Source organism: Falco biarmicus (assembly GCF_023638135.1).
Source record: "Falco biarmicus isolate bFalBia1 chromosome 13 unlocalized genomic scaffold, bFalBia1.pri SUPER_13_unloc_2, whole genome shotgun sequence".
In the NCBI taxonomy this organism is placed as follows: domain Eukaryota; kingdom Metazoa; phylum Chordata; class Aves; order Falconiformes; family Falconidae; genus Falco; species Falco biarmicus.
This window is the reverse complement of record NW_026611657.1, coordinates 123,616-140,764: the sequence shown is the minus strand read 5'-3', so window position 1 is coordinate 140,764 and position 17,149 is coordinate 123,616. Positions and strand designations below refer to the sequence as shown.

The following is a 17,149-nucleotide window of genomic DNA, read 5'->3' as shown; positions in this document are numbered from 1 at the left end:
GTGTGAAATATGCTGCCTTTCCAGCTGGTTTTTTTGGGAGGAGGTTTTTCACCCGGTCAGCAGGGACGGCGGCTCCTCTCATCAATCCACTTTTGCTCGCCCCAGAAGCGTTGGCATCAGTCCAGATATCCGGAGAACTTCTACCAGGGAACAGCGAGTGGAATTGGAGCTGCTCGCTGCACTCCGTTATCTTCTACCTGTTGGTTTTTTCCCTACCCTGGTTATTAACGAGGGGAGGGCAAAATCAGCTGTCAGACTGAAAGAAAAATTTGTAATTAATTTCCTTCTTGTGTAATTGGGGCAGAGCCTGAGTGAGGTTACCTCGGTCTTCCTGAAGGTTGGGCTGGAAGGAACAGCTGGCCTTCTCTGGGCACAACCTGCCTTCCCCTTGCAGAGGTGAATTTTATCCCTTCAACAACGGCTTTTCAGGTCAATTAACAGGCCCGTTGAGCGTTTCGGACACTCCCCTGTGCCGTTCTGCCGAGCTTTCTGCCTTCTGGTGATGGATTAATTGTACAACAGCCCTTCCCTTGGACTCTGAACTTTGTGTTCCCTTTCAAACAAAGGGCTGGCCGAAGAGCAAGTCCTGGAGAGGCAGCTGGTGCGTGCACGGAGGTGCTGAGCCCACACCGCCATTTGTGCTGCTGTATTGATGAGGTTTGGGCTCATCCAGCTTCTCAGGAGCGTTTGGGGTTCGATGGCTGCAGTGTGACGGGGTCTCAGACTCAAAATACTGATGCGGGTTTGTGTTCTGGGTCAAAGCCCTTGAATTAAGTGCAGATACATGAGCGCTGAGCGTTTCTATATGTAGCATTAAGGTTTTCGCGGCTCTGTGCTCCTCGAGGATGCAGGCAGTAAAGTCCAGACATCTGAACAATTAGTCACGCTAATTAAAACCCCTCTCAGACTGCTCAAAGCCGAGCAAGGTGGCCCTCAGTCTGCCCGTGATCCGCAGGAACATCCAAGCACCTCATCCCCAGCGATGCTGTGGGCTCAGAGCATGTGAGGGGAGGCCAGGAAATCAACCGGGAAGGGCTCAGAGAAGTCAGCGGGTGCTAAAATCCTTCTGTGCTAGCTTCCTTGTAAACCCTTTCCCTGAACAAACTGTCTCCTAAGAAAATTGCTGCTGAGTAAGCCACCGGGTAGAGTTCACCGCTGCTCCTGGCTGCTGAGAGGGATGGGCTTTAGGGCAGAGGTGCTGCACATCTGGCTGTTGCTCGACTTACACCTGTTGTGATGGATTTTGGATCCTGCCACTTTTCCCCAAGGAAAGGTGAGCTAAGTTACCGCTTCAGCTTCCTTCCCTCCAAGCTCCATGTAGCTTCTAGCCATATCCTGCATCGATTCATTGGGAGAACACATGGTTAAGCACTGCAATTTCAAATTCACGTGGCTCAGCATAAATATGGGTGGGTTTTATTTTCCCCGGAACATCCTCGTGCCCACCACAGCTACTGCGATACCTTTGGCATTGACCTTGGCTGGAGGGGTGGTAGCAGATTTAATTTGTATTTTCTGATTGTTCAGCCAAGATCTCAGCTTCTGCTAATGCTCTTGGGTATTTTATCATGTTAGTTAATAATAATTATAACCACATGCACCACTCAGCTCCTGACTGATCACCCCTGTGCCTGATGCAGCTTGCTTTTCTCTAAAGCAGTATTTTTGTAGCACCTAAACAAGATGGATCTGGGGAAGGGCTTGCAGGAAGAATCCAAGGAAAGAAATCACAGGTGGTTTTGAGGCAAGTGTTGGGGTGTTGCGGAGCAGACAGCCCCATGTCCCAGCAGGATTTCCTGCGGGTGTGCCTGGCCTCAAAGCTCTGCTTCCTTCCGAGGTCTCTGAGGCCATGGGGAGCATCTCACAGCAAGTTCTAGGGTGCTCGAGCTCGCTGGGGTACCTATCAGTCATCAGCAATTAAAGACAGCTGGTAGGACTTGTTTCTGTGGTGTTACATATAGAAATGCACTGATAACGCAGCATGGCAGCACTGATTTAACTCCTTACTCTGATTGTGAAGTTGCCCACAGCTTCATGTTCATTTATTTAAATAGTTTTAGCTGAGAAACACATGAACAAGACTTTAAATGGTATTAAATGGAGGACTTCTTTCAGGAATATATTGCCCAGAGCATCGTTTTATAGTCTGAATGTTTCCAAGCTAGAAAGCTGTATGTAATCTATAAGTACTTCCCTAAGGTATGGAAATAATTGTAGTAGGATTCTGTGAGTCTTCAATCAACATGCTGAAACAGCCACTCATTATGAACACAGACCGTAAATCCTCCCTGTTTCCTTCTAGAATGAGGAAATCAATTTATCTCAGCTCTAGTACCTGGCTGCTGTGATGATTTCCAGATTTAGTGGGTAAAGATTTCCTCCAGGTGCCACCAATCCATCTTCCACATCCCTCAGGTGACCCTACAGAAGCAGCTTGGGTGTTTGTTCAGCCCTTCTGTCCAAAATTATTAGGGTTCTCTTTGCTGGGTTCTCTTTTCCCTGGGAATTTTCCTAATTATGTTCAAAAACGTTACCAGCCTGTTCTCGGGCCGTTCTGGCATTTGAGAGTGCTGGAATAACCCTCTCTGCTCTTGGAGCTTTTATTCTATTCCCCCCAAAGCTATCTCACAACTCTTCCCCTCCTGTTCCATCTCCTCCATCACAGCGTCCAGGCGTTGCTGCTGCAGACTGGGAATATCAAATGAAATCACCAAGCAGCAGCAGCACAAACCGAATGCGGTTGTTCCTCGCACAACTGAAAACTGGACTTAATGGGTTTAAGTGGATTGAAATAATAAAATAAAAAATTCCCTCGAGGGGCAACATGCATGGCTGTGCCACAAAACGTGCTTGTTTTGGGGGAGCATCGTTAGCCCTCACCCTAATTTTACCCTCCGAAGGAAGGATGGTGACCTGATGCTCTTACTCTACCAATGCTCCCCTCTTTCAGCACGAGCTGTCGCTGCTCCCGTTTTCCTGGCTCTCCCACAGGAATACAAGATTTTTTTTCCCTCAATGTGCATCTTTTCCTCCAAGCTCCATTGATCGAACCCTGCTGGAGCTGAAGGATTGCTCTCTCCCTTGCACTAAGTAGCTTCAATTTATACCAGGCAGAGCCAAGATGCCACAATCATCCATCCTTTCTGTAATTGACAGCAATTTCTTAAACAAGAAATAAATGTATGTCCTTCAGCCATTCGTGCTTTGGTTCAGGTAAAAAGGGAATGAAATGTGTCTGGAAAAGGGTGCGGAGCTTGAGGAAGGCCCCGGCATGGTTACCGCTGCTTTTGGCTGTCCACCTGGGCTTTCCTCACCGCTGCAGGTTGCTTTTAAGCTGTTGATTTAGAGAACGTAGTCAAAATTTCTTAGTGACTAAGTATCCTTTATTGGCAGCGCTGGATGCACAGGGGATCCTTCCACCAAACGTGCACGTTTAAGGTAGCTAATCATTCCATATTTATACAATGAAATAATGATTATTCAACTAATATCTATACATATTCATTATCTAATCCCGCCTACCCTCGCTTCATATGTTAATTAGCTTGTCAGTCCTTCGCGCTTGCGCAAATTCTTCCAAGAATTGTGGGCAGGGGTCTCTGAGACGTGGGCAGTGGTCTCTAGGAGGAAGGCCGTAGGTCTTCCTCATGATGTACTTTTCACCTCTTGCTTGTTATGTGATGGTCTTGCACATTTGCAGTGTTCTTATCAGTCTGAGGTAATTTATGCCCTTGCTGGCCATCTGCTTTTCTTGCTTAATTGTTTCTTTTACCCTTATCTGTCCTCACCTGCTGGAGTGTTCTGCTAAAGTTTTAACATAGAAGGTCAGCAGATAGGCGGATGTCTAACAAAGGATAACAGAACAGACACCAAAGGTCGATGAATAACATATGGCAGTACATGATACTACAGTTGTTACAGTGGTTAACAAACATTATAATGGTTATTCTTTAATTCTATTCTAAAGTTAGTTCACACTACATCACTGTTTTAACCTGGTTTTGGGCAAAAGCTGAGGAAAAAGCTACCACTTCACTGGCCTGGAGCCTCTGCCACCGCCTCTCCTCAGGCCACGCGTCCAGGGTGGCGGAGGTCAGGCTTTAGAGGCCCTTCTACTGCTGGGGTGAAGGGGGGTGAGGGGGTCTGGGGGTGATGCTCCCCCCCCCCACCCCAGCAAACCCAGTGGCACCGTCGGGGCTTCAGGGGATCCGAGGGAAGGTCAAAGGTTAGTTCGGGAGCCCGGGGTCGGAGGTGGGGGGTCAAGGGGCAGGTGAGGGCCGCACTGTAACATCTGCCCCTCAAGCTCCCTGGTGACGCTCGCCGCCCCCATAATGCACCATGAGCGGGCGAGCCCCGCGCCGCCACCCAATCAGAAGAGGCAACGGCTATGATTGACAGGAGGAGGGGGCCTCGGCATTGACCCACGGAACAAGGGATTCAGCCAATAGGACCGGGGGATGGATGCCGGCAGGGGCGCGCTGGCCAGTGGGAGAGAAGGGAGCGTCGCGCCGCTCGGCGAGCTCGGCCAATGGCGGGCGCGGGGGCGGGCTTTTGGAGTGCGGCCAATGGCAAGCTTCGTGGGCGGGGCAGAGCGGCGGAGTGGCCCAATGGGCGGCGGGCGCGGCGCGCCTGCGCAGCGGACGCTGGGGAGGGCAGTGCGGCGCCGCTGGCCGGAGGCGGAGGGGAGCGATGGAGCAGGGATACGGCGGTAGGTGCGGGCGGCCCCGGGGCGGCGCTGGGGCCGGAATTTCTCCTCCCCGGGGCGGCGGGTCGCTTCTTCCGCTGCCTCAGCGGCGGCTCCCCGTAACGGTGGGGGGTCAGCCCCTGCGGGAGGCGTTGTGCTATCCTCCCGTGAGGGGGCGCCGACGCTGATTGGCCGAGCGCCGCGTCGCTCCGCAGTTGGGCGCCGCCGATTGGTGGGCGAGTGTTATTGGGGGGGGGGGGGGCTGTTCCCTTCTCAGCCCCCCGGCCGCTGGGGGGGCGGAAATGGAGCCGGTCCCATTTCTGAAGACGACACAAAATGGCGGCCGCGCGGCCACGCCCCCCGCCGCGTGCGCCTCCCACCCCCCCACCCCCGCTTATGACCCCCCCCCCCCCGGGCGCCCTGTTCCTTCCCCGGGGAGGCCCCTGCAGGGCCGCTTGATGAAGGGGGTCCTCGGTGGGGGCAGCTGGAGCGTATCCTCAGGCCCACGCCGGGCATCGGCTGAGCGCCGCCCCCCCCTCCCCCCCCCACCGCGGGGCACCGTCTTCACCCCGGGCGGAGCTGAACACCCCCACCCCCCCCCCCCCCCCCGTTACCCCCGGGGGGAGCCCCAGCGGGTGGCTCAGCAGCGGGGGCCCGATCCTGGCATCTGTCACAGCCACACAACGAGCCGTGGTGGCCCTGTGTCGTCGTCCTCCCCCCCCGGTTTCCCTCCTCGAGCCCCCCAGCTGTGCCTGCACCCCCTGAGGTGCTTCCCCTCCTCACAAGAAGGCGTCAAAGGAAGGGGAAGGTGTCAGGAGAGCCCCCCCAGAATGTCCCCTCCTCACAAGAAGGTGTCAAACAAAGGGTAGGACGGCAGGTGAGGCCCCCCCCGAAATGTCTCCTCCTCACAAGGCATCAAACGAAGGGTAGGGCAGCCGGTGAGAGCCCCCCGAAATGTCCCTTCCTCATAAGAAGGTGACAAACAAAGGGAAGGGCAGCTGGTGAGAGCCCCCCCGAAGTGTCCCCTCCTCACAAGGTGTCAAACGAAGGGTAGGGCAGCAGGTGAGAGCCCCCCCAAAATGTCCCCTCCTCACAAGGTGACAAATTAAGGGTTGGGTAGCAGGTAAGGGCCCCCCAAAATGGCTCCTCCTCACAAGAAGTTGTCAAAGGAAGGGTAAGGTGGCAGGAGAGCCCCCCAAAATATCCCCTCCTCACAAGAAGGCGTCAAAGGAAGGGTAGGGCAGCAGGTGAGAGCCCCCCAGAATGTCCCCTCCTCACAAGAAGGCGTCAAAGGAAGGGTAGGGCAGCAGGTGAGAGCCCCCCAGAATGTCCCCTCCTCACAAGAAGGTGTCAAATGAAGAGTAAGGTTGCAGGTGAGAGCCCCCCAAAATGTCCCCGCCTCACAAGAAGGCATCAAACAAAGGGTAGGGCGGCAGGCGAGAGCCCCCCGGAATGCTGACGAGACTCAGAACAGCGGGGAAAGGCTGTTAATGGCGTTAAGCTTTGTCTGCTGGCGTGGGGGAGCGATTTGTGAGGGGAAAAACCCACCCTCCTTCGTCAAAGCGCGGAACAGCCTTGAGCTGATCAGCCTCGCCGTGCTCTCCCAGCTTCTGCTGGGGTTTATTATCCCTTTAACTCCTGAAACGAGGCTTGTGGAAGATGGAAATGGAAAGAAAGTCCCCCTGGTCAAAGTTGGATCGATGCATATCAGTTTAAAAGTCTCTGGATGAAGTTGATTCAGCTGTGAGGTGGTGGCATGTGGGTAAATAAATGCTCCCAGATCGGAGCCCGGAGCATCCCGACAGCCTGGATCCACCCGGAGCATCCCAACAGCCTGGATCCCCTCCCTGTCGTGCCCCTTCGGAGCTCTCCATCCTCTTCCCACCTTGAGTTCATGCTTCTCTTAATGTTCACCTTCAGGGACACCACAGTCCCACGAGGGCGGTTTTTACTTTTGCTATTGAAAACGCTTCCTTGGGTTTCATAACATAATAACGACTGTGGTGGGATTTTATAAATAATGCAGCAGCAGTGCCGTTTCTCCATGTGTTTAATAACCCCACAGGTCACTTTTTATGCAATGATCGTTGGTAATTCACCCGGGCGTCGTGTTGATACAGACCTGTTGACAAGTTGCTCTTTCCAGGTTCCTCCTGTCTCCACTTTCAGCTTGGTGGAGACCTGATGCCCGGCATCTCTTTCGTCATGCTTTTAAATGCTTTTTAAGTGTTTTACCTGTTCTTTGGGCGTAAAAATGAGGTGAGAAACATTGACAGGATTAAAAAAAAAACAAAACACCTCAAATCTGTGTTGAATCGTGCTCTACGAGTGCCAGTTTCTCTCTGCCAACACCTGAGCGAGTCTGGATAAACAGCTCGGAAGAGTTTAGGCAGTTAAAAGTTACTCCTGAGAAAGATTTCGTTGGCTTTGTGGAGTTAATGAGCTGCTTAAGTCTTCCCTTTGCCTTGCAGAACTATTAATAGATTAAAACCCCCGAGCGCTTTGCAGTTTTGTTGTGGACTTTTACCATTACATGGTGGAAAAATGAATGAGTTCTTGTATATTTGGGGGTTTATAAATAAACCTCAGGTGTAGTCGCCTCATAACCAGCCCCTTCATTTTTAATTCTCTGCGCGTTGAGGATCGTGCGGTTCCACGTGAGTGGGTTTTAGAGGAGAGCACCCTTCACAGCCAAGCCTTGTGTGGAGCATGTGATATATAGGTTTAATTTAAATACTTGGGTTGCTTTGATTCCAGCAGAAGACAAACTTCATTCTCCCCGGATAAAGTCCTTTGTTGAAATCAGCAGGAGAAGCTTGGGCCTCCCTGCTTTCAGAAGGAATTGTCTCCTGGGCTCCGGCTTTTTTTCTGCTGGTGTTTAAACTTCTCAGCACTTCACACAGACTAAACAAAGCAGATCTGTGGAGGTTGCTTCCTCGGCTCCAGAGTCGTGCTCCCCTCGTACATGTGTGCAGAGAAAAACGATCCCCAAGCTTTTCCCCCCCAGCTCAGGGAGCGCCGTCCTGGGAGTCAGCCGGGAGTCAGGACGCGTTGTGCACTTAGCTCTGTAAAATCCACTACTTGCTCCGTTCCAAGTTGGTTTTTTTTTTTTCCTTGCTCTGCATGTTACTTTGTGTTTATTATCCCAGAAGGCGGCAATGATTTGTTCCGCTGCGTTTTTCTCTCTGGGGATGTTTATGGATGTGCTGTGCTGCTGCAGAACTGATGTATGCAACCTCTGCTCGTTGGTAGAGTCATTCGTACCCAAGTCTTTCATCTAGTGGGTTTTCTGACGTAATATTTTGTTTCAAAATTAGATGTTGAACTCCAGTTACTGCATTCTGAAATTGTACTGAAAGCTTTAGGTCTTGAATTAACCCAGATTTCTTCATTCCTTGAAAGAATACGATCGTAGTGGTAACAGTGGTCATTGTGGCCAGTCAGACAGCCAACATGTATGCACATAACGTAAAGGCGGGGAGATTTATCCTATAGAATCTGGAGGTACAAAGAGGTGGGACACTGGCTGAAAGACGCTGTGTTTTGGGCTGAGCAGCCTGCGTTTTCCTCAAGGTTTTTTTGCCTCCTGAATTAAAGTCCCCAAGATTTTCTCAAAGGTGGCTTAAAAATCGAAGGAGAGGAGCTCGCTTTTGATCAGACCAGTCTGTGTGCGGTCGAAAGCGTGAAGGCTGCTGCTATTTTTGGTGTTCCCCGGGTGAGAGACTGAGCAACCTGCCCAGAAAAAAGCTTCCCTGCTCTGGCTTCCCTTTCTCTTCCCAATTTTCTCCGGCTACGAGCGTGCCTGGAGGCAGGCATCGAGCTGGGATGATGCCTGTGACAACGGGGGGCTCGGTGTCACTTGGTGTCACTTGAAAGAATCAGGGGTGCTCAGCAGTTTGTTTGCAAGAGGTGACTTAATGTGCTGGAGGAGGGAGCGTGAAAATTGAGCTTTTTTTAAAAAAAAAATAATCAGTTTTAAAGTCGGGCTTTGGGGTCAGAGGTTTGTCCTGAATTTCCATGCTCTGTCTTGATCTGATCCTCTCCACGAGCCCCACCAGCACTGGAAAACCTCATCCCGGTGCTGTCCTGCTCCTGCTGGAAAGCGAAGTTGGACGGGGAATGACTGGACCTAAAAACACCCGTGGTGGGAAAGGAAGTTACTCGGTAGTAAAGCTCCGACTTGAGAAGGTGTTCACGTGTTGCAGTTCCTGTTTTGTTGGTGCTGTGGTTTCTACAGGAGTTCAAAAATACAGCGGCGACTGTTTTACCCATCATTTCTTGAGGATTTGTGAGCCTAAAGGTGATTGCCCACCAAAAAAATCCAAGTTGTTAAGAGGGAGAGGTGTTCTACCATCCTTGGTGGGTGTTAGGTTTGTGCAGGGAGCCAGGGGCAGCAGGAGAAAAATTGTAAAATGAGGGGCTGTTTTGCCAATTTAGGGGTTGTCACCAAAAAAGAAGTTTTTGGAAAACAGGGGGCTGCCTCCAAAAAAATAAAAGCTTTGCAAAATTGAGGGCTGCCCCTGGAAAATAGAAAAGCTTTGTGAAACTGGCGGCTGCTGCCCGAAATAGAAAAGCTTTGCAAAGTTGGGGCTCTCTCCAAAAGTATAAAAGTTTGCAAATGGGGGGCCACTGCCAAAAATAGAAAAGTTTGGCAAAATTGGGGGCCACCTCCAGAAAATGCAAACCTTTTTTTTGGAACGTGGGGCTACCACCAAAGAGAGAAAAACTTGGCAAAATCGGAGTCTGCTTCCAAAAGGAGAAAAGTTTGGCAAAATTGGGGGCCTCCATCCAAAAATATATAAACGCTTTGTGAAATCAGGGGCTGCTGCTAAAAGTACAAAAGCTTTGCAATATTGGAGGCTTATCTCAAGAAAATAGAGAGGGTTTATGAAATGGAGGGTGGCTGCTAAAAAAAAAAAAAAAAAAAACAACTTTGCAAAATTGGGGCTGCCTCCAAAATTGGGAAAGTCTGGCAAAATCAGGAGCCACCTCCCCAAAAGTTTTTGCAGGATTGGTGTCTGGCTCTCCAAAATAAATTTTTCAAACTTGGGGGCCCAATTCAGAACATATAAAAGCTTTGTGAAATTGGGGGCCACCTCCAAAAATGTCAAAAGGGTTGGAGGGGGATGAGGTTGCTAAAGGGAAGGGAAGCTGCCGGGGGGGAGGCAAGGCCAGAACAAAAAATGGGGAAAAATTTGGGGTAATACAGTGGGTATCGAAATAATTCGGATCCATAGGAAGCTGGGTATCAGCAGTTCTGCATGTGGACCAACTTATTTTTTCCCATCAGAATAAGAAGTGCGGATTCAAAAAATGTTTTTCCATGGAGAAGTGACAAAAAAGACGCTGGGAGATGCTCCCAGTAAAACACCCATCGTGGTGCTTTTGATTTCAAGATTTAATTTAGATAATCTCAGGGTTCTGTTGCAGCACGGAGCTTATTTATCAAATGCCCTTTGAGCAGATGAAGGTGTTTGCTGAGCTCGCTGCGGGCCTTTTGGGGGTTGCTGTGATGCCAGCGATGCTGATTTCCCCCCACCCCCCCCCACCCCACCCCCCGGAAACTTGGGAAAAGGTTTAAAATGGAGAGATGATTTATTTTGGTGAGGAAGACCCCTTGCTGCTGTGACGTGAAAGCTGCTGGAGTCACAGCGGGAGCACTTGCGTGTCGTGGCCCTTTGCTTCGTCTTCCACCCGGGCAAGCGCTTCATCCTGCTGCTGTTTTGGGAGAGACCAGACCGAAGCTGCCTCGTTAGCACAAAATTGCAATTAGTGCTCGAAAGGGGAGGGACCTCCATTTATTTGATTGGCTTTTATCATAGCAGTGCTCATCTCGTAATACGTTTGCGGATAACCAATATTCCCTGCGAAAAGGATGCTGCTGCTGGCATAAAACAATCGAAATGTCCGTCCTTGATGACGGTTCGCTTCTTTAAATGATTTATCCTGCAATTTTCTCCTACGTAAACGTAGTTTTGCACCATCCTTATGTCAAGCACCTCTTCAAACTGATCTCTTTCAAAACACACCGTCATTTTTTTTAATTCTCAGTGTTTCGGTACATCTTGTTGACCTTCAGATTGCTGAAACGATTGGAAAGAAAGCATCAGGCAAGCTTCAGGTGTGTTTCCGCAACAGTAAAAAGCAGAAGTGCAGCTGTAATTAAAGACTTCATGGTTTTTAGAAGCGATTAAGGGAAGAAACAAACCCCTGTGATAAGAGCAGAGGTGATCTTTCTAACAGCTCCCTTCTTTTTCTTGCAGGTTATGGCACCTGGAATACTGGGGCCACCAACACTCAAGGTGAGTTTTGTGTATATAAAAAAAAATAAAAATGTAGGGAATTGCAATTTGAGAATATAACTTATTTTTATTTCTTTCTAGCCAAAGTTGTACAATATAGAAACAGTTTTTTCAGCCTTTCTTCTCCTTTTATCTGTTTGAGGGAATTTCTCCTTGTTTTTCTGTAAAGTTGCCTCCGGGACAGCGTGAGACGCTATGATTCCCAGCATTCCCTACTGGAGGAACTGGTCCCAGTCTGGTGTATGGTTAATCCTGTGCTTTGCTTTATCACCTGGGGTTTATAAGCGCTGCAAAACAGAGCGTGGCTGGGGTATTCGGGAGTTGGGGTGCTCTCCTCTGACCTCCTGCCCAGCTTGAACAAGAGCAGAAGCAGCGAGATGCTCCTGAAAGGGATGGGTTTAGCGAACGTCGGTGCTTTTGCTGCCATTTTACTGCTTCTTGACAGGTTTTCAAGCACAAATATTTGAAAGTGTTTGAAAAAAACATATTAAAAGAAGGACATATTAGCCATTTCATTTGAATAATGAGCTACTGGAAGTCCCAGCTGCTTGCTTTCCCATTCTGTGCAAAAGCGTCTGTCATTTTTACCCAGCAAGTAGACTGAATGACATATATTTCATCTCCGAAGCTTTTTGAGCTGAAACACCTTTTTTTTTTTTTTTCTTTTTTTTTTTTCTGTCCTGTTCAGGTACATACGCGACGAATGCAACGAGTTGGCAAGGTAGGTGCTGAATGACCTCGCTTGTCCCCGGGGGCTGGGGTGCCCTGCTCGGTCCCTCGAGCCGGCTGCGGAGCTAATCTCCGGCTCGTGCGCTGTCTCCGCTTGGAAGTCAGCATCATGGATGTGATGCCATGCTTTGAAACCGCTCCTCCTCAATAATTAATTAATTTATCGTTACTTTGTGCCTGTGATTGCAGCTTTTTCCTCTTGCCAAGGCAGCAGCTTTGTCCTGAGGACTGGTGGCCATCTGTTCCTTAAAGCAGAAAAATGAGCTCGAGGATGAGAAAAGTTGATTTCTTTTGTGTCCCCTCCTCTCGTTTGACCTGGGACAGCCGGATGTGTGCATTAATAGATTGATTTTACCAAGTTTATATCATTTTCCCCTCAAAACCCAAGCTTTGTGCTTGTAATTCTGGCAGCTTGATGGTGCACGGGCGCAGTTCTCTGTGCGAGCCGGCACTTCCTCAGTAAAACAGGATTTGCTTTCGCTAATGAACTTGGCAGCTCTGAGCAATTAGTTAATTGGCCTCTGTTTGGATCCTGTGGCTCTTGTAAGCTAGTCTTAACACATTCCCAAGCAAAAGACTGAAATTGTTGTCGAAAATATTATTTCATTGGCCTTCACAGTATAAAACTGAACGCTGCGTGTCAGGCTGTGGATTCAAACCTCCCGGCTCAAGTCGTAGCTGAAGATGAGGATTTTTTTTTTTTTTCCTGTTATTCCTCTTTTTTTATAAAGCCTGAGCACTCCTGTCGAGGACTCGCGCCCCGTCGCACTGAGCATTGTGCTGGCGCAGAGCATAAAAGCTGTTCCTGCTCTGGAGAAATTATAATCTGAATAAAAACACAAGTCACAGGCATGTGGTGGATCCCTCACTCCACATCTTGAGATCACTTGAAGCATCCACCAGCTTCAGGGTGTGGATCCCTCGCTCCGCATCTTGGGATCGCTTGAAGCCTCCAGCAGCTTCAGGGAACGGATCCCTCTCTCCACATCTTGGGATCGCTTGAAGCATCCAGCAGCTTCAGGGTCCGGATTGATCGCTCCACATCTTGGGATCACTCCACATCTTGGGATCGCTTGAAGCATCCAGCAGCTTCAGGGTCCGGATTGATCGCTCCACATCTTGGGATTGCTTGAAGCATCCAGCAGCTTCAGGGTGCGGATCCTTCGCTCCACATCTTGGGATCGCTTGAAGCATCCACCAGCTTCAGGGTCCGGATTGATCGCTCCGCATCTTGGGATCGCTTGAAGCATCCAGCAGCTTCAGGGTGCGGATCCTTCGCTCCACATCTTGGGATCGCTCCGCATCTTGGGATCGCTAGAAGCATCCAGCAGCTTCAGGGTCCAGATCCCTCTCTCCACATCTTGGGATTGCTCTGCATCTTGGGATCGCTTGAAGCATACAGCAGCTTCAGGGTGCGGATCCCTCGCTCCGCATCTTGGGATCGCTTGAAGCATCCACCAGCTTCAGGGTGTGGATCCCTCGCTCCGCATCTTGGGATCGCTTGAAGCATCCAGCAGCTTCAGGGTCCGGATTGATCGCTCCGCATCTTGGGATCGCTTGAAGCATCCAGCAGCTTCAGGGTGCGGATCCTTCGCTCCACATCTTGGGATCGCTCCGCATCTTGGGATCGCTAGAAGCATCCAGCAGCTCCAGGGCCCGGATCCCTCTCTCCACATCTTGGGATTGCTCTGCATCTTGGGATCGCTTGAAGCATCCAGCAGCTTCAGGGTGCGGATCCCTCGCTCCGCATCTTGGGATCGCTTGAAGCATCCACCAGCTTCAGGGTGCGGATCCCTCGCTCCGCATCTTGGGATCGCTTGAAGCATCCACCAGCTTCAGGGTGCGGATCCCTCGCTCCACATCTTGGGATCGCTTGAAGCATCCAGCAGCTTCAGGGTGCGGATCCTTCGCTCCACATCTTGGTATCGCTCCGCATCTTGGGATCGCTAGAAGCATCCAGCAGCTCCAGGGTGCGGATCCCTCTCTCCACATCTTGGGATTGCTCTGCATCTTGGGATCGCTTGAAGCATCCAGCAGCTTCAGGGTGCGGATCCCTCGCTCCGCATCTTGGGATCGCTTGAAGCATCCAGCAGCTTCAGGGTGCGGATCCCTCGCTCCGCATCTTGGGATCGCTTGAAGCATCCAGCAGCTTCAGGGTGCGGATCCCTCGCTCCGCATCTTGGGATCGCTTGAAGCATCCAGCAGCTTCAGGGTGCGGATCCCTCGCTCCGCATCTTGGGATCGCTTGAAGCATCCACCAGCTTCAGGGTGCGGATCCCTCGCTCCGCATCTTGGGATCGCTTGAAGCATCCAGCAGCTTCAGGGTGCGGATCCCTCGCTCCGCATCTTGGGATCGCTTGAAGCATCCAGCAGCTTCAGGGTGCGGATCCCTCGCTCCGCATCTTGGGATCGCTTGAAGCATCCAGCAGCTTCAGGGTGCGGATCCCTCGCTCCGCATCTTGGGATCGCTTGAAGCATCCAGCAGCTTCAGGGTGCGGATCCCTCGCTCCGCATCTTGGGATCGCTTGAAGCATCCAGCAGCTTCAGGGTGCGGATCCCTCGCTCCGCATCTTGGGATCGCTTGAAGCATCCAGCAGCTTCAGGGTGCGGATCCCTCGCTCCGCATCTTGGGATCGCTTGAAGCATCCACCAGCTTCAGGGTGCGGATCCCTCGCTCCGCATCTTGGGATCGCTTGAAGCATCCACCAGCTTCAGGGTGCGGATCCCTCGCTCCGCATCTTGGGATCGCTTGAAGCATCCAGCAGCTTCAGGGTGCGGATCCCTCGCTCCGCATCTTGGGATCGCTTGAAGCATCCAGCAGCTTCAGGGTGCGGATCCCTCGCTCCGCATCTTGGGATCGCTTGAAGCATCCAGCAGCTTCAGGGTGCGGATCCCTCGCTCCGCATCTTGGGATCGCTTGAAGCATCCAGCAGCTTCAGGGTGCGGATCCCTCGCTCCGCATCTTGGGATCGCTTGAAGCATCCAGCAGCTTCAGGGTGCGGATCCCTCGCTCCGCATCTTGGGATCGCTTGAAGCATCCAGCAGCTTCAGGGTGCGGATCCCTCGCTCCGCATCTTGGGATCGCTTGAAGCATCCAGCAGCTTCAGGGTGCGGATCCCTCGCTCCGCATCTTGGGATCGCTTGAAGCATCCAGCAGCTTCAGGGTGCGGATCCCTCGCTCCGCATCTTGGGATCGCTTGAAGCATCCAGCAGCTTCAGGGTGCGGATCCCTCGCTCCGCATCTTGGGATCGCTTGAAGCATCCAGCAGCTTCAGGGTGCGGATCCCTCGCTCCGCATCTTGGGATCGCTTGAAGCATCCAGCAGCTTCAGGGTGCGGATCCCTCGCTCCGCATCTTGGGATCGCTTGAAGCATCCAGCAGCTTCAGGGTGCGGATCCCTCGCTCCGCATCTTGGGATCGCTTGAAGCATCCAGCAGCTTCAGGGTGCGGATCCCTCGCTCCGCATCTTGGGATCGCTTGAAGCATCCAGCAGCTTCAGGGTGCGGATCCCTCGCTCCGCATCTTGGGATCGCTTGAAGCATCCAGCAGCTTCAGGGTGCGGATCCCTCGCTCCGCATCTTGGGATCGCTTGAAGCATCCAGCAGCTTCAGGGTGCGGATCCCTCGCTCCGCATCTTGGGATCGCTTGAAGCATCCAGCAGCTTCAGGGTGCGGATCCCTCGCTCCGCATCTTGGGATCGCTTGAAGCATCCAGCAGCTTCAGGGTGCGGATCCCTCGCTCCGCATCTTGGGATCGCTTGAAGCATCCAGCAGCTTCAGGGTGCGGATCCCTCGCTCCGCATCTTGGGATCGCTTGAAGCATCCAGCAGCTTCAGGGTGCGGATCCCTCGCTCCGCATCTTGGGATCGCTTGAAGCATCCAGCAGCTTCAGGGTGCGGATCCCTCGCTCCGCATCTTGGGATCGCTTGAAGCATCCACCAGCTTCAGGGTGCGGATCCCTCGCTCCGCATCTTGGGATCGCTTGAAGCATCCACCAGCTTCAGGGTGCGGATCCCTCGCTCCGCATCTTGGGATCGCTTGAAGCATCCACCAGCTTCAGGGTGCGGATCCCTCGCTCCGCATCTTGGGATCGCTTGAAGCATCCACCAGCTTCAGGGTGCGGATCCCTCGCTCCGCATCTTGGGATCGCTTGAAGCATCCACCAGCTTCAGGGTGCGGATCCCTCGCTCCGCATCTTGGGATCGCTTGAAGCATCCAGCAGCTTCAGGGTGCGGATCCCTCGCTCCGCATCTTGGGATCGCTTGAAGCATCCAGCAGCTTCAGGGTGCGGATCCCTCGCTCCGCATCTTGGGATCGCTTGAAGCATCCAGCAGCTTCAGGGTGCGGATCCCTCGCTCCGCATCTTGGGATCGCTTGAAGCATCCAGCAGCTTCAGGGTGCGGATCCCTCGCTCCGCATCTTGGGATCGCTTGAAGCATCCAGCAGCTTCAGGGTGCGGATCCCTCGCTCCGCATCTTGGGATCGCTTGAAGCATCCAGCAGCTTCAGGGTGCGGATCCCTCGCTCCACATCTTGGGATCGCTTGAAGCATCCAGCAGCTTCAGGGTGCGGATCCTTCGCTCCACATCTTGGGATCGCTCCGCATCTTGGGATCACTAGAAGCATCCAGCAGCTCCAGGGTCCGGATCCCTCTCTCCACATCTTGGGATTGCTCTGCATCTTGGGATCGCTTGAAGCATCCAGCAGCTTCAGGGTGCGGATCCCTCGCTCCACATCTTGGGATCGCTTGAAGCCTCCACCAGCTTCAGGGAACGGATCCCTCTCTCCACATCTTGGGATCGCGTAAAGCATCCAGCAGCTTCAGGGTCCGGATTGCTCTCTCCACATCTTGGGTTCACTCCACATCTTGGGATCGCTTGAAGCATCCAGCAGCTTCAGGGTGCGGATCCCTCGCTCCGCATCTTGGGATCGCTTGAAGCATCCAGCAGCTTCAGGGTGCGGATCCCTCGCTCCGCATCTTGGGATCGCTTGAAGCATCCACCAGCTTCAGGGTGCGGATCCCTCGCTCCGCATCTTGGGATCGCTTGAAGCATCCAGCAGCTTCAGGGTGCGGATCCCTCGCTCCGCATCTTGGGATCGCTTGAAGCATCCAGCAGCTTCAGGGTGCGGATCCCTCGCTCCGCATCTTGGGATCGCTTGAAGCATCCACCAGCTTCAGGGTGCGGATCCCTCGCTCCGCATCTTGGGATCGCTTGAAGCATCCAGCAGCTTCAGGGTGCGGATCCTTCGCTCCGCATCTTGGGATCGCTCTGCATCTTGGGATCGCTTGAAGCATCCAGCAGCTTCAGGGTGCGGATCCCTCGCTCCGCATCTTGGGATCGCTTGAAGCATCCAGCAGCTTCAGGGTGCGGATCCTTCGCTCCACATCTTGGGATCGCTCCGCATCTTGGGATCACTAGAAGCATCCAGCAGCTC

At 52.3% G+C, this 17,149-nt stretch overlaps 1 protein-coding gene across 6 annotated transcripts in view; it reads left to right on the top strand.

Annotated features, from left to right (window-relative positions):
* The first annotated feature begins 4,599 nt into the window (after nt 1–4,599).
* The window catches only part of AKAP8 (A-kinase anchoring protein 8), a 28,610-nt gene continuing 16,060 nt past the window's right edge, over nt 4,600–17,149 (top strand). For 5 of the 6 annotated variants that reach the window (XR_008819695.1, XR_008819693.1, XR_008819694.1 and 2 more), the window contains exons 1-3: nt 4,600–4,708; nt 10,948–10,986; nt 11,675–11,707. Coding sequence is in view for 3 of the 6 variants with exons in the window: in XM_056325914.1 (XP_056181889.1) it covers nt 4,690–4,708; nt 10,948–10,986; nt 11,675–11,707 (91 nt within the window). In the remaining 3 variants the exon portion in view is untranslated. The remainder of the gene's footprint in view (nt 4,709–10,947; nt 10,987–11,674; nt 11,708–17,149) is intronic. The other variant, XM_056325915.1, reaches the window with a different exon arrangement.